Source organism: Xiphophorus couchianus, chromosome 9, assembly GCF_001444195.1.
Source record: "Xiphophorus couchianus chromosome 9, X_couchianus-1.0, whole genome shotgun sequence".
In the NCBI taxonomy this organism is placed as follows: Eukaryota; Metazoa; Chordata; class Actinopteri; order Cyprinodontiformes; family Poeciliidae; genus Xiphophorus; species Xiphophorus couchianus.
The window spans coordinates 13,173,768-13,188,915 of NC_040236.1; the positions used below are offsets into that span (position 1 = coordinate 13,173,768).

Below are 15,148 nucleotides of genomic sequence, written 5' to 3' on the forward strand. Positions count from 1 at the left end.
TGCAATGCACTGTCTTTAATATACACAGTTGTAATTAATAAATCAGAATATTTTTGAAAAATTCATGTATTTCAGTAACTCTGTTTACTTAGTGAAACACGTGAAATAATCATTTGCACACAGAGTCATGTCTTCAAGCCTTATTTCTGTTAGTTATGATGATTTTCTGCTTACAGCTAATTAAAACATGACATTTAAGATTATAGTACTACATCAGACCAATAATAAAAAAAACAACATTTTAATACAGGCTTAATTAAACTATGTTTAACACCTGCTTTGAGGTTTTTATTTTAAAAAGGAACTTTTAATCTGACAAACTTAAATATAACCATAAATCTGGTCTATGTTGGTCCTAAATGTATCAAAAGATAACTTATAAAAGATAAAATATCACAGATTGAACCAGAAGCAAACTAGTAAACTAAGGAAAACAGAAGTTTTTGGAAGATGAGACATATTTTATTGTTAAGCTGCAGTTTGGCTTGTAACGGATCTAAAATTATTCATACAGGCAGGATTTATTATATGTTTTAATTATAATAAATAAATCCTGTTAACAAGTTGGAGGTAACTTTAAGAACCGGCCGTTATGGGTGAAAGGTTTATTTTGAGCCTTTGTTCATCCTCATTAACTGTGTGCTTAACCATGTTACTTCTCACAGTTTAGTCCAGTTTGTTGATAGCTGATGTTTCTAATTTTTGCTCTGCAATTGTTCCACCTTTGACTTTATCTGCTATGTGCACTAATGTTAATAACTCTGCTTCTAACTCAAACTTATAAAATTCAATCTACTTTGATTAGATTTTCTTTATTTTTTTTATTGAAGATTGCTAATTGTATTATTGGCTTACATGAAAGCAGGTCATTTTGTGTACTGTAGGTTGATTTATTGTATTTCTTTCTAAGTTACTCATTTGTCAAAGAGAGGAAGTGAAGTTACAGTGATGACAGAGGTGCTGCGTCCATGTAATGGGAGGAATGAGTCATTAGTCCTTTAATCTGACTGGTGAAGTACTGCATTGAAGAGAAGAGTGAGGGGTTAATTCAGTTTTGCCAGAGCTAATTCAGTGAGCGTATAGAGAGCAGCCCAACAAGGGATAGTCAGCTGACAGGAAGGCTCATAGCATTACAACATGACAGGACGTACAAAACAGCAAATATTTGGATGGGTTTACAATGATGCTACCTAAGTTTATTTACAGGTCTGGTTGAAATTTAGCAGAGTTAGTTTTATTAAAAAGTTACAGTAAAAATATCGTGTGTCAATTGGGTTTATTGGCAAATTTGAACTGTTTAAAATGGTTAAATAAAACTAATATTATGAGGATTTCATTCAAATTAAGATCAAAATATTTGTACTTTTTTTTTTACTGCAGTGCCAAAATTATTGGTACCCCTTAATTCTTTACAAAAGCATTCATTGGATATTACGTGTGGTCTCAGACCACTGATTGAAGACTTCCTTAGTTTCATCAAGTGAGACAGATCAACTCCAGAACCTGGACTGAGTGATGGCTTATAAGGAATAGTTCATAAAATTTAGAGAAGAGAAAAGGATTTAAAACATAGCAAGCACCTTGAATATGTTTAAACATATAGTTGGAAGAAACAGACATGTAACAAGACTTGGCGACAGAGGACACTGAGGTTTCAGTTTCCACAGTGAGGTGCATGTTAAATAATGAAGCATGTACCCAAAAGCACTAGAAAGATCAGCTCCGATTTGCTCACAGCTGTATACATAAACCAAAGCAGTGACGAGATTGAACCAAAGCTGTAACTTTTTATGCCTGTGGGTTCGAATGAGGAAGACTAAAGCACACGGTGAAAATAACGCCCTGTCTGCAGTGAAACATGGCGGGATCTTGGTGGTGCTCTGGAGCTGCTTTGTCTCCTCTGACTCTGGAAACATGCAGCGTTTAAAGGGCAAAATGAATTCAATCAATTCATCAAGAAAATGCCACAGTGGTGGGAAGAAAGCCGAAACTTCAGTCTGGTTGAAGATCCAAACAATGACTCAAAGCACAAAGTCCATCTAGGCACATCGAGTGGCCTAGATGGACCACTCGACTCTGACTGTCAGAGTCACCTGCCTAAAACTCCATTCAGAATCTCTGGTGGGATTTGAAAAGTTGGTTTCATCACACAGAAATGTGAATATTAATGAACAGATTGCTCAGGAACTCTGCCATGAGCTGAAGTCTGGCTAATAATGCCATCTAATAATCACATCTAATAATCCCATCTAATAATCACATCTGCAGCAGGTTGTGGCAGCCCAAGGCTGCTCTCTTAGCTACTAAAGATGCTTTTCATGAGCAGTTTTCAGATTGCAGTAGTTTTGAGTATAATACGGAGAAAGGTCTGGTGATTTTTAGTTGAATTTAGTTTTTTTTTTATGTCACCATTATTTTTACGGTCAAACCTCATTTTCGAGGGCGAGGTGTTTTAAATATATAGGTTGTATGCGAAGAAATTCTGCAGCTGGGGATGAATAGTTTTAGGTTCGATTAGGGATGTCTGTGCACACATAATTTGATTTTGACTTTTGAATATTGTCTGTGCAGAATCAGGCAACATTCCTTACTGGGGATACATAAAAATCACACACAGTAAACAAACAGGACAAGATTATTAAAAATGCCTTAATTTGGACCCCGACCCAACATCTGGGATGAGATCAGAACTTCCCTAATGGGAATAGATGCAAAAATGTTTTTCAGTGGTTTCTTGTAAATAAATTGGACTGTGAAACTGTAATAGTTTGATTGTTAATGTACGGAAGGTCAGTTTAAACAAACAGCCATCAAAATTAATTCAGAAGAGGATGAGCTGCTGATCCAAATGTTTGGTCGGTTTTACTATCAGATACTTTATTTTCAGTCGTCAAATAGGGAGCTTTGCTATTTCTCACTAACGCATTCATTATAAGTTACAAAATTTTATTTTCTGATTTATTTCTTTTTTGCTTTCTACTAGAAACTTGGACAGTCAATTTACCACATAGAGATGTGTCCGAGTTTGGACTATTTTTGCTAAATAATCAGTGTGATCCAAGAGCAGGATTATCTGTATTTATGAGGTCTTTCTGATTTTGTATATTTCTGCTGTCTTAATTTCATCCATTTTGTAAAGAATGAACTGTCTTGCGCGTAGTGATGCTCTGACTGTTGTTACACTTCCTGAATCGAGTTGACGTGTGCAGAGCGGAGTCCAAGGCGTGCCTGGAGTGTTTGAAATAGATTACATTACAGCTCCTCCCTTGCATCATGGAACATTGTGTTAAAAACAATCAAGTCCCTGTTTTTAAAACCAGCTGTGTCAGACAGCTAAGTTAACGTCTAATACTTAAAGGTTTCTGAGTCGGGGTTGCCATCCTGCTTATGTTACTCTGGGAAAATGTAAATGTAAAGCAAATGCCAGTGGTTGAGCCTGTGGCCCAGTATTGTCTGGTCGCCTGCTGTTTTTACTTTCTGGTTGTCACACAGGTCTGACATGGTTGGAACGATTTAAAAGCATTTCAGATATTTAACTTTGCTATTTTGCTATTAACTTTTGGGCATGATTTATATTTCAGTTAACAGACATCTAAAAGTATGTGAAAGAGGACAAGGTTGTAGCTTATTCTTCCGGTTTACAACATTTACAAACAGAGCTCCGGTTCATTATGACTAACTCTGATGATGCAAGTTCTGCTTTGTGCTAATTTTCAGTGATCTCTGAAAATCAGTTAATGCAAACGTCAGTGTACGACCGGTTGGAGCTGACTGATCACATGGGCAGGTCACATGACTCTGTGGTGCGGTGAAGTGTAGTCAGAGCAATCCGACTGCATTCCTGGCTCAACACTTTTGTCAGCAAAACAAGCAAAACAAAACCACAACTTTTTACGTGCAAGCAGACTGTATGCTACACATACAGTCATGGTTGTATGCTACTGTATGCTACACATACAGTCTGCCACTGGGACCACCAACAAGGACTACTCCAGAGGAATAGCTCTGCGGTGGACCGTAATTCATTTAATGTATATTCATGTGGGAATTAGTTCTGATAATGGTTTAAAACTGGAGCAACCAGATTCTGAAAACCAGTCCAACAAGAAGATGCACAGAGAAAATGTTGCTGATGTTTTCACTAAAACCCATTGGGTCAATCTTTGTTGAACAAAAAGTGGCTCAGATTCAGTCAGACTTAAAAGATGTTTCTCTACTCTCATTTTTTCCCCACTATCTATCGTATCAAGAAGGCGCTCCAGAAGGTTGTTAGGGCAGCAGAGAGAACCATAGGCTGCCCCCTCCCCACTATGGAACAGATTTACACTTCCAGGCTCCACAAGAAAGTTTTGGACATTTGAAATGACTCTTCACACCCTGGCCATGGTCTCTTCCAGCTGCTGCCATCAGGCAAGAGATACAGAGCAATAAAAACCAGGACAAATCGCCTAAAAAAACAGTTTTTACCCGATGGCAATCATGGCACTAAATTCAAAGGCATAAGAACTTCTGCTCTTGACACCACTTTGTTAAAAATGTAAATTCTGGTGCGACACCTCCAGGCGCTGCAACCATCTTCTGATGTCTCTTTATTTCTCATTTTGTACTATTTATTTCTTTATCTTTGTATATTATGTACAGTATATACACATAACCTGCATCTTAACTCGAGTCGAGCAAATCTCAATCTCGTTGTAATCTGTTGATGACAATGACAAATAAATCTTATCTGATATAAAGTTCTTTATCTGCCCTGCCTTCATTTCACAGATCCAAAGACAGCATGTACCACGCTTTGACCTACGCCACTATTTTAGAAATGAAGGCCATGATGACCTTCGACCCCCAACACATTCTGACTGCGGGCAGTACTATGAAGGAGGCACAGACGCTCTGTCAGCGGTAAGGCTTTCCCACAGCTTGAGAGTGAAATACAGCTGTTTGACCTGCGATAAATAAATGAAAAAGCAGAATGTAGTTCCTCTCTACATTAGTCAGTAAACGAGGTGAATATTGTCTGGAGCAGAACACCTTGCCTGAAGTTTTTGTTGGATGACTGATATTAAGCTGCTGATGCTTCTTATTAACGGTGAATTTTGTGGTTAACGTCAAGCCAAAGCCAAAGAACAAGCTGAGATCATCCTGACCAATTAGCAGAAAAATGTTACAGAGATCTGTTAAAGATGGTCTTAAACTCCTGTGAGAATCCAGCATGACTTTCACACCAACACGAGATCAAACCTACACTTTTCTTTTTGTAGACTTTTAGCATTACTAAAGCACTTGACACATGAGAACTGAATGACAAGCAGTGTTGCATCACTGAGCATTTCCACATTTTGTCACATTACCGCCGTAAACCTTAATGTTTTTATTTGGATTGCACGACACTGCTGTGCATTGAAAGAAAACTTGCATGCAGATTTTCAATTATTTTTACATTTATTGGCAAATAATTAAAATAATCTGAAAAGTGTGGCATGTATTTGTATCTACTGATTGCCGTTTTCTGGCCTAATATGATCTTTAAAAAGCCTGACTTGCAAATTTCTATTTTGTCCTAAACCGATTGTTTGTCTTTAAATGTAGCAACAAAGTCACTAAGTTGGCAGCAGTCGGGTGACTATTGTTAACTTTACACATGCAGACATGACCTGTGGTGGGCCGGCTGGTCGGTCGGTCAACAGAGAAAAGGGGTGCAGTGGCTGATTTTTGATAAAACTGATGGATTGGTTGAGATTGGTTTCTCATGTATCAACTAATCTCCCAAAATAAAGAGAGTCTGGATCAACTTATCTACCCCTAAAATGCACATGAATTATTTTTATATTTGTAAATGCAACTGAAAACCTTGTTAACCTTTTATTACACTTGACAACAAGATAAAGCTCAGTTGTATGTCACATAAAATCCCAATATACACACTGACTTGCAGTTCTTATGCAACAAAATGTTAAAAAGGATTATGAATACTTTTGTATTATTCTGTGATTCCAGAGTGATTAGTCAATATTTTAAAACTTGGTTTTGCCTGCTTTCCATTTTAGATACAGAAGGAAGTCAAGCTTCTCAAAAAGCTTCACAGAAGGTCAGAGAGTTAAAAATGTCACCTCAGTTTGTCAGATGTTAGCATTTTGCATGTTTTTGTCTTTTGAATGTTTGTGTGTCGGTCTAAACTGAAAAAAGTGTGTTGGTTTTAATTGTGTGTGTGACACTAGGGTTCAGATGTGTGTGTGTGTGTGTGTGTGTGTGTGTGTGTGTGTATTCTGCTGCTACTCAAACTGATGAATTGCATTGATGAAGGTAATTTGTAATGCAATCATGTTCACCTCAGAGGAACTGCATGCCGAGGTCTGCTATGCAGAATGTCTCCTGCAGAGGGCAGCACTCACCTTCCTTCAGGTCAGCCGTCACCCATCAAACACAAACACTGCAGTGTGCAGCTGAATCTGTCTGTATATAAGCTTTTTGCTCCATTTCTGTCCAGGATGAAAACATGATTAGCTTCATCAAAGGAGGTATTAAAGTGAGGAACAGCTACCAGACATACAAGTGAGACTCTCAACCATATCCATACTCTGACTTTTAAATTTTCCTGCTTCTTTATGAACTTTTTGTTTTGTTTTTAAATGTGTTATTGCACACTTTTTGGCAACATCCGATAATGAGCATCAGTTCTGTTTTCCCGATTTATCTTGTCCTCTCAGAGAGCTCCACACCGTCCTGAAGTCGACTGGATACACCCACGGCGACAATCACGGCCATTTTGAGGGCGGTGTGAAACTGGGAGTCGGAGCCTTCAATCTAGTACGTGTGGGGAAAATACAACTATCAGAGTCTAAAAGTGAATGCAATGTTTTAGAGATCCGATCCAATGTTTAAAACACAGATTTAACATGTTCAGATTCTTAGAAGCAAAAAGCAAAGCAAAAAACCCCATAAAGAATCATTATGGTCTGACGTGACCACGTTCAAGTCCTAGTTTGGAAATTCAGGATTTTGTTGTGACTCATTCTTACTTTAATAACAGACCAATGTCCTGTGGTCATCTGAGCGTTTCATGTACTTCTCTGCCTCCTGTAGATGATTTCCATGCTGCCCACACGTACGCTCAAGCTGCTGGAGTTTGTAGGATTCTCCGGTAATAAGGTGAGTTAAACTTAACCAGTGACTTGGTTCCTATTGATGAGTCCATTTTCATACTCAACAAGGGCAACACAAAGGGCTCCACATTATATAGAAACAAGCTAACTAAATTAGATAACCAAGACTAAATTTAAAGTGTACAGTAATGTGAGGAAATATAATTTTTGCTGATGACGATCAGGAAACACCAGAGAGCATAAAAATCCTGAGGGGCATTGTTTTGTAAAGTACCAATGAGGGGCAACAGGAAGATCATAATTCATAAAAAGAGGAATAAAAATAATTCAAAGTAATCTAACATCTTCATTTACAGCATTAAAACAAAATAAATACTTCAAATACAATCAAAATATAGTTAAAGTGCACTGGATCTACAGGTATAATTAACTTTAAATTATAAAAAAATCCTAATTGTTGAAATTCAACCAAAGGCTAAACAAAAAAGATAAGTCTTGTGTTTGCTTTTAAACTCATTAGAATCTAAAACTCTTGTACCATAAAACTGTCTGATAAATGTAAGTGATTAAATCCTTTAATAATTTATAGTCAATAAACATTTATTAAAGCAGAGACTTAGCTGTGACTTGAGCTCTTTTCCTAGTGTTTGTTACAAGAAACCAGCAGATCATTTCATCAGACTGTTCTGTATGTAATGAATATGTTATTCAGTTGATCGAACATCCTTTTGGTAAAATTTTTTCCAGCTTTAATATCCTGTCTGACACAAGAGAATATTTGTTGTTAAGTTTTTAAAATTGCAGAGGATTCTACTGCTCTCTTTAACATACTTCTGGTCATTATGTAATGAGATGGAAATAATTAGTTTAATGTAGCAATAATAATTTAGTGGTAAATTATGATTTCTGGTGAAACAGACTGATGTGACGGTGTTGGACCTGACACATACAGTGAAAGTGTGAAATGAAACTCCTCAGCTGCAAAATTGACTTTGAATCTCTGATCATGATGAGTAATGAAAGTGCAATTTCATCACTTTATAAGTTTCTCTTTTTATGACTGATTCTTTCATGATTAGAATCAGTGCTACTAATGTCTCAAATTTCATTCACGTAACCAATATAAAAATCAACCCGATGATGTTCAGAGTTTGATTTGTGACTTGACTTCTCCAGCAGAGGGCAGCGGTGCAGCAGACTGGTTTATCAAGCTCACGTGTTTAAAACCAGACAGGCGGCATCCTCTGCCCTGCTGTCACAAAAACCTGAATCAGTGTGTTGATCATGCTTTGGTTTTACTGCTTGTATTCCAGTTGACCTTCCATTATCAGAAACTTGACTCACGTTTAGTTTTATCTTTTTCTGTTTGTGTGCAGGAGTTTGGTCTTCAACAGCTTCAGGAAGGCTGTGCAGAAAGCACCTTCAGGTCGTTCCTGTGTAATATGCTCTTGCTGTGTTATCACACATTCATGAGCTTCATATTGGGTAAAGCCAAGACACACAAACACCAGGCTGCAAAAAAAAAACTGCAAACAAACCAAACTGAATTAGTTTTGAATGTTTTTCACAGGCACTGGGGAAGGAGACGTTGAAGATGCAGAGAGACTTTTGCAACCATACCTGAAAAAATACCCCAAGGTTTGCAATACTACTTTTGATTATTTTGTTTTTGACTTGTGTTGTTCCATAGCATATTATATTTTGCTTTTCTACAGGGATCCATCTTTTTGTTCTTTGCTGGTCGAATAGAAGAGATTAAAGGCAACCTGGATGAGGTAAGTATCTTCGTTTTGCCTTAAAGCAAAGGTCTTAATATCACTAAATTACCTGCTTAGTAATCAGGAGACATATGGTGCTTCAACAAGACAACCACTCTGTTTCTATACTTTTTGTGCAATGCTCAACACTTTAAACACAAAAAAGTAAATAACTCATTTTACTATGTAGGAAAAATCCATTCAAATATGTAACTTTTAAAAATTAATTCATACAATAGATAAAATTGGTACTAATTAGCTTGAACCAGCGTAATGCTGGAAAGAATTTATTTTTGCAGGACTCAACAATTTACAAAATGCACAGGCTCAGTGAATTACGACCAGTGTTGTGTGCAGGCTATCAAGCTCTTTGAGGAGTGCTGTGAGGCTCAGCAGCAGTGGAAACAGTTTCACCACATGTGCTACTGGGAGCTGATGTGGTGCTTCACATACAAGACGCACTGGAAGATGGCCTATTTCTACGCTGACCTGCTTAGCAAGGAGAACTCGTGGTCCAAGGTCTGACTATGTACTCTGAGAAATATTTGTTTGGAAGAAAAATACTTTTTTTTTAATCAACTTCTGGAATTATGAGTGAATTATTTTCATGTTGATGCACATCTATAAATATTCCCACTACAGATTTAGTTAAGCTGTTGTGAATCTATTCTTAGCTCAGGAGAGAAACATGAAAAAATACATTCTGTTGAGATATCCCAGATCTTTGTGGGTTTATTTTTCCTCATTTCTAAAGGTCTGATGACATTGCTGTGGTAAGCATGTTTTATTTTCCCTCAGGCCACGTATGCTTATATGAAAGCAGCCTATCTCAGCATGCTGACTGAGGATGACTGCCTTACCTTCGGGGAGAGTGCGCTAACTCTTTTCAGGTATGAACCCAGATAATGCTCACATTACTCACAGCAGAGTGAAACAGATAATTCATCCTGATAGGTTAGAGATACGTAGAACCATAGTAAAGTTTTTTTTTTTTGTTGATGTGTAAAGCTGAGAAAGTGGATCATGAATTAATCACCTAAACCTATGGTCCTTAGGTTTGATTAGTTTAGTTTAGTGATATTAGCCAGGGATGTGGTTTGTTTTGTCTTTATTAGCATCTGTGGCTCTTTGGAGATAGATATATCACCTTTTAATTGTAGTCAGTACTCTAAATGTACAAGGTTTGGAGTTGGAACAATGGAACAGAGCAACCAGTGAAGTCCTGGAAAATCCTGCCTCTGTCAAGAGTTCTGCATCCAAAATGGCTGCTACACATGTAAAACGTAGTCAAAGCTGCAGGAATATATTAGTTATTTGCACTTCAGTTTGTCTATATTTAAACAAAAAAAAAGCTCGTCACCCTCTTTCTGTTAGGATGTTTCTTTTGTTCTTCAATATCCACAGTTAGTTGAAAAAAAAAAAACAGATTCAAGGATAAATGTGGGATATTTTAAGAAGTTCTGACCTACAGTTTTCTCACATGGTCTCCATGTTGCTGTTATTTATGTTCTTTTTGCATCATGTTTCAGGCAGGTCCCTGGGCTGAAACAGAAAATTGCAGGAAAATCTTTGCCAACAGAGAAGTTTGCGATCAGGAAAGCCCGCCGCTACTTTGGGGAAAATCCAGTTCCTCTCCCAGCTCCTCCACTGGTCAGTACTGGAAAATCAGTGTGCTGCTTTAAAAGTCCCTGTGGTGTGTCAAAAATTTCAACAGAGTTTCATTGGTGATAAAGCTTAAATGTTTGTCAAAGACATCCTGCTCGATAATTTTCCATCAGTAAAATTTCACACGACATTGCTCTTGTCCAAGAAAGTCATCAACTAAATGAATCAAAGCTGCAACCAGAATATTTGCTCTCATAAGCTGTCATTTATTCTTTAATGAGACCCAAATCTAGCTTCTTAGAGAACAAAAGTGCTCTGTAATGTTAGACCTATTAAACCCAGTTATATAAGCAGAGGTCCAGTCCTCCGATCAGTCAGCTTTTCCTCACTGGCATTATGGCTGTTAAGTCAAGATACTTATGCAAGGTAAATATTGGAATAAACCAGTCAAAAATTCAGATATCTGCAGTAAGCATTGTTGTGTTTAGTTTCTAAAGTAGTTGTAATCATAGTGAGTTTTGGTGAGCTGCTGACAACATACTTTGTTCTGACAATAGGAAATGATGATAATTACTACCTGTAAATCATTTTGCCTTTTTTTTGGATGATGTCCAGGAGATGATGTACATCTGGAATGGCTACACAGTCATTGGAAAACACAAAGACCTGACTGAGGGCATGCTGAAAACCCTGGATGAAGCCCAGGCAACACTTGAAAGCTTTCCAAGTATGCAAAACTCTACAGTGCCATAAAGTAATATCAGATTTAAATTAAGATAATTTTTAAAACTTAATTTTTTTAAAACAGTAGCTACAATTTATCCAGTATATTTCATGCATTGCCTTCTAAAGTTTAACCTTTGCATAATTTATGTTCCAACTTCAAATTCAGTTTAATGGTATTTCTATAGAATAACATCAAATAGTGAATGATTTCAAAGTGGAAGGAAAGTGATACTTGTTTGTTTATAAATTAAAATCGGAAGAGTTCAGCATGCCTTTATAATAAGCTCCTGTGAATCAATACATTCTAATTTATCCTGCAAGACTTTTTGGCTTCATCTCTCCCAGGTTTGCCTATTTGGATGAGAACTTTCTGCCCATTCAAATGTAAATTTTCAGATTTTTGCTTGTGAAAAATCTTGAAAACCACAGATTATTTTCTTTCCATATTAAGACAATAAATACTTTCATAAGGCACTATATGGATCGTTAAATAAATGACACGATGACTCATGTTGTGTTTTTGGTGCTTGGTCTTTGTCAGGGACTGAATACACCGTAGACGATCAGTGTCTGTTGAGCCTATTGAAGGGCCTTTGTCTCAAGCACCTGGGACACCGAGAGGAGGCTGAACACTACTTTATCCTCGTCCTCTGCAAGTAAGCCTCATACACAGATGAAGTATTTTGCAGCCAGCAGAAATTGAGAATAGCATCTTTGTGCAACTAAACAACAGGATCTTTCTAGAAGACAATAAGCATAGAGCCACACAACACAACACTTAAACTGTCATTGTTGTGTTTTGTTGTTGTCTGCAGTGAGACTCAGATAAAATATGACCACTACCTGGTTCCTAATGCCCTACTTGAGCACGGTCTGCTGTGCCTGGAGCAGGGGAGAAGAGATGAAGCTATTAAACTTCTAGAAACGGCAAAGTAAGTGTTTGAAGTCACCAAATATTTGCAGTAGAACCCAAATGATTTATTCCTGTGGCATATTTAGGTTCAAAGTAACCTTTTAATTTTAGCACCATGTTTCTTCTGACTGAAAGTAATATTGACATTTTGGAGCGGCCCAGCAAGAGTTCCAAATTGAAATGAATAGACTCTGTGCAGAAAGCTGAAAATTAAGGTGATGACAAGGAGGCCTTTCAACCTCAAAGTCTTGGAGATCATCACCAAAGATGAATCTAAAAAATACTAATGAAAAGCTGATCAACAATTATAACAATGGTTTGATTTCTGTTATCCGGTATAGGTTTTTTCATTAATTACTCAGAAAGGCATTTCTCAATAAAATATAACTAAAAACAGATCAATAAAATTTTTAAGTGTAAATAAAAACAGATCAGTAACCTTTTTAAACAGATAAACACACTGGCTTTTGAGAGAAATGCTTCTCATTACGAATAACATTTTTGGTTGATTTAAATACATTTGAAATCTAAATCTGCGAGTGGTAACAATGTTGGGCTTAGCTGTACAACTCATCTACATGTAAAGAGAAACGATTTAAATTACCTATTTTTGTCTCATTTAAACAGAAAATATTTTTATCCATTACATGCCTATAATTTACACAATAATATCATTTGACATATTTTAAGTTGGCTTTTTTTTCTCCTGCTCTGTTTTAGGCACAATTACAAAAACTACTCCATGGAATCACGGACGCACTTCCGTATCCAGGCTGCTTTGCACAAAGCTAAGGGGACTGGGGAGAACGGCGCCCATGTTCCTTCCAGTCCCTAACGGGTAGAGGAGGGCACACCAGCGCAGTGGCAGCTTTCTGCTTCTGCAACCCCACAGCGCGACATCCAGCCCGACCAGTTGCAGCCCGTTCGGGCTGACGTGTTTATTTTATTTGTTCATCAAATCTGGAGGCAATTGTTTATTTTCTTGTTGTTGATTTTTGGTGTTATGTGTCAAATTAGCGTGGACATCTGCAGCTCTGACTGGCCTTAACTGACATCTTCCTCTGTTTTCTACATCCTCTTTTAAGAGGATGTAAATATTACATGGAGCTTCACTTGCTGATCTGACTTGAAATAGAAACAAGTTTGGAAGTCAGTCATGTGTTTATAAAATACTGTAGTCTTCCATCATGGCTGCTCACTAAAAACATAAGAGTGGCAAACAAAGTCAAATTTGTTTATATATAAACATATATATACGATATACAAGCTTTCCCCCCACCATCATATAATGTACAAATGAACAAAAGTTTTTATTTGAGTTAAGGTAAGACGTAATTATTTGTTATAAGATTCCCAAAATCTTTTCATGTACATATATTTTGCTATGTATAAAAATTCAGAGCCAACTTGACCAAATTTTTTAAATCCTTTTTTAATAGGTTTGTGTGTGTATAATTATTGGTTCACTGTGTTTTCCAGAATGAAGGAGCCTTTTATTGGAAATTTCAGGGGGGGCTTTTCAGTTTGTCAAATAGTGGTTAGTAAGAATTATTTTAGTTGACTCATTCAGTCTTTTTGTTTCCAGACATGAGGCTGAAACTATCGGTTCTGAAAGCCTCTATTTTCTCTTTGCATAGACCAAATAACTCGCCAAAGTCAAAAAGCCAGCAAGACTTGCAGATGTCCTGTAGATTTATCTACTGTAAGCTGCACCTTTTTACACAGATTGTCCTGTTTTAAGAGGACAGATAAACATGTCTTTTAGAAAGGCAGACTCCCTCTTTGTTGCCTCATGGTGTGTGGGACTGGTTCCAGGGCTACTTGAGCTTGAACAAACCGGCCTTTCAAAGTGATCAGGGCTGTTTGCTTGTCTGCCTGCTGCATCCTTTTACATGTTGAAGGAAACTCTTATTCACCACAAACCACTCCAGCCTGTGCATATTGTGAGATTTATCTGTTGACACCCCTATGCTGCTCTCCGTTGAGCCAACTCCTTCCTAGAACTACCTGCAGAAGGAACCAAAGTTACAACCACATCCTGCTGAAGAGTGTCTGTGCACAACAAATATGGTTTCTCCTCATAATTGATTGGTGGATGGGTTACTGCGAAAGGCTGTGCACGTCTAACAGCCTTTCATGAACTCCAATGGGGTCTGAAGAGTTGAAAAAATTATGATTTATTTCTATACAAGAGAACATAGGGATATAATTTGATTACTTGGAGTCAGTTGCAAAACTTATTTTAATGGTGGAGGAATTGTAATCATATAAATGTAAATCCAGTCAGTTTATGGAATGTTTCTGTAAAATATTACATTTTACACAATTAGTAAAAAGTATATTTTAATTTTCCCTCTGATTTTACATATGCTGTAGATGGATAAAATTCTAAACTAAAAGTTGTAGGTGTTTACTCTCTGTATATTATATTGGGCATGGTTACCCACTGAGCAGAATGACTCATGTAAATGTTTTTGTTGTAATTTATGATGAAATTATAATGTCTTACTGAACACCCCATTCTAAACTGTCTTCTTTTTTCCATCTAAGATCATATTTGAAAGTACACAGTACAAAGTAGTATTTATTATAGAACAAAGAGGCACAGCTTGCGTCTTTGTTGTCTGCTTCTTATTTGTCTAAGAAGCCGACAAATATGTCGATGCTCTTGCTTAATTTATATCCTTACTGCAGTAGCATAATCTCAACTTTGAATTTTAGCAAAATCCAACCTTTTACTTAAGCTTGTTAATGCAGTATTGGGGGAAGAAGGTTTTAACAACATGTCTGCTGTTGACTTTCAGTTAACTTCTCATCATGTATTGAACATAGCCCTCACATTTATATGTGTGATGATAGAAACAGTTTGTTTTTTGCTATGACTCCCCAGTAACAGGTTGTCTAATATGTAGGGCTTGATGACCCCAAAATACCACTCTTTAGTCCTAGATGCAGTCTTCTAATAGTGAGCTTGGGAAATGCCTCTTTATCACTGTTTTCACTGTGAATCCAGCCAAAATTGGTTCCTCATCCAGCTTTGCAGC

The 15,148-nt window shown here is 37.1% G+C and overlaps 1 protein-coding gene across 3 annotated transcripts in view; it reads left to right on the top strand.

Annotated features, from left to right (window-relative positions):
- ttc39a (tetratricopeptide repeat domain 39A) overlaps positions 1-14,624 on the top strand; it is a 28,307-nt gene extending 13,683 nt beyond the window's left edge. For all 3 annotated transcript variants that reach the window (XM_028028033.1, XM_028028032.1, XM_028028034.1), the window contains 16 exons: positions 4,771-4,902; positions 6,048-6,088; positions 6,335-6,402; positions 6,488-6,552; positions 6,708-6,807; positions 7,084-7,149; positions 8,480-8,588; positions 8,674-8,741; positions 8,819-8,878; positions 9,218-9,379; positions 9,659-9,750; positions 10,390-10,510; positions 11,081-11,192; positions 11,733-11,847; positions 12,007-12,123; positions 12,825-14,624. In XM_028028033.1, coding sequence (XP_027883834.1) covers positions 4,771-4,902; positions 6,048-6,088; positions 6,335-6,402; positions 6,488-6,552; positions 6,708-6,807; positions 7,084-7,149; positions 8,480-8,588; positions 8,674-8,741; positions 8,819-8,878; positions 9,218-9,379; positions 9,659-9,750; positions 10,390-10,510; positions 11,081-11,192; positions 11,733-11,847; positions 12,007-12,123; positions 12,825-12,939 — 1,543 coding nt within the window. In that variant the 3' untranslated portion in view covers positions 12,940-14,624. The remainder of the gene's footprint in view (positions 1-4,770; positions 4,903-6,047; positions 6,089-6,334; positions 6,403-6,487; positions 6,553-6,707; positions 6,808-7,083; positions 7,150-8,479; positions 8,589-8,673; positions 8,742-8,818; positions 8,879-9,217; positions 9,380-9,658; positions 9,751-10,389; positions 10,511-11,080; positions 11,193-11,732; positions 11,848-12,006; positions 12,124-12,824) is intronic.
- The last annotated feature ends 524 nt before the right edge of the window (positions 14,625-15,148 follow it).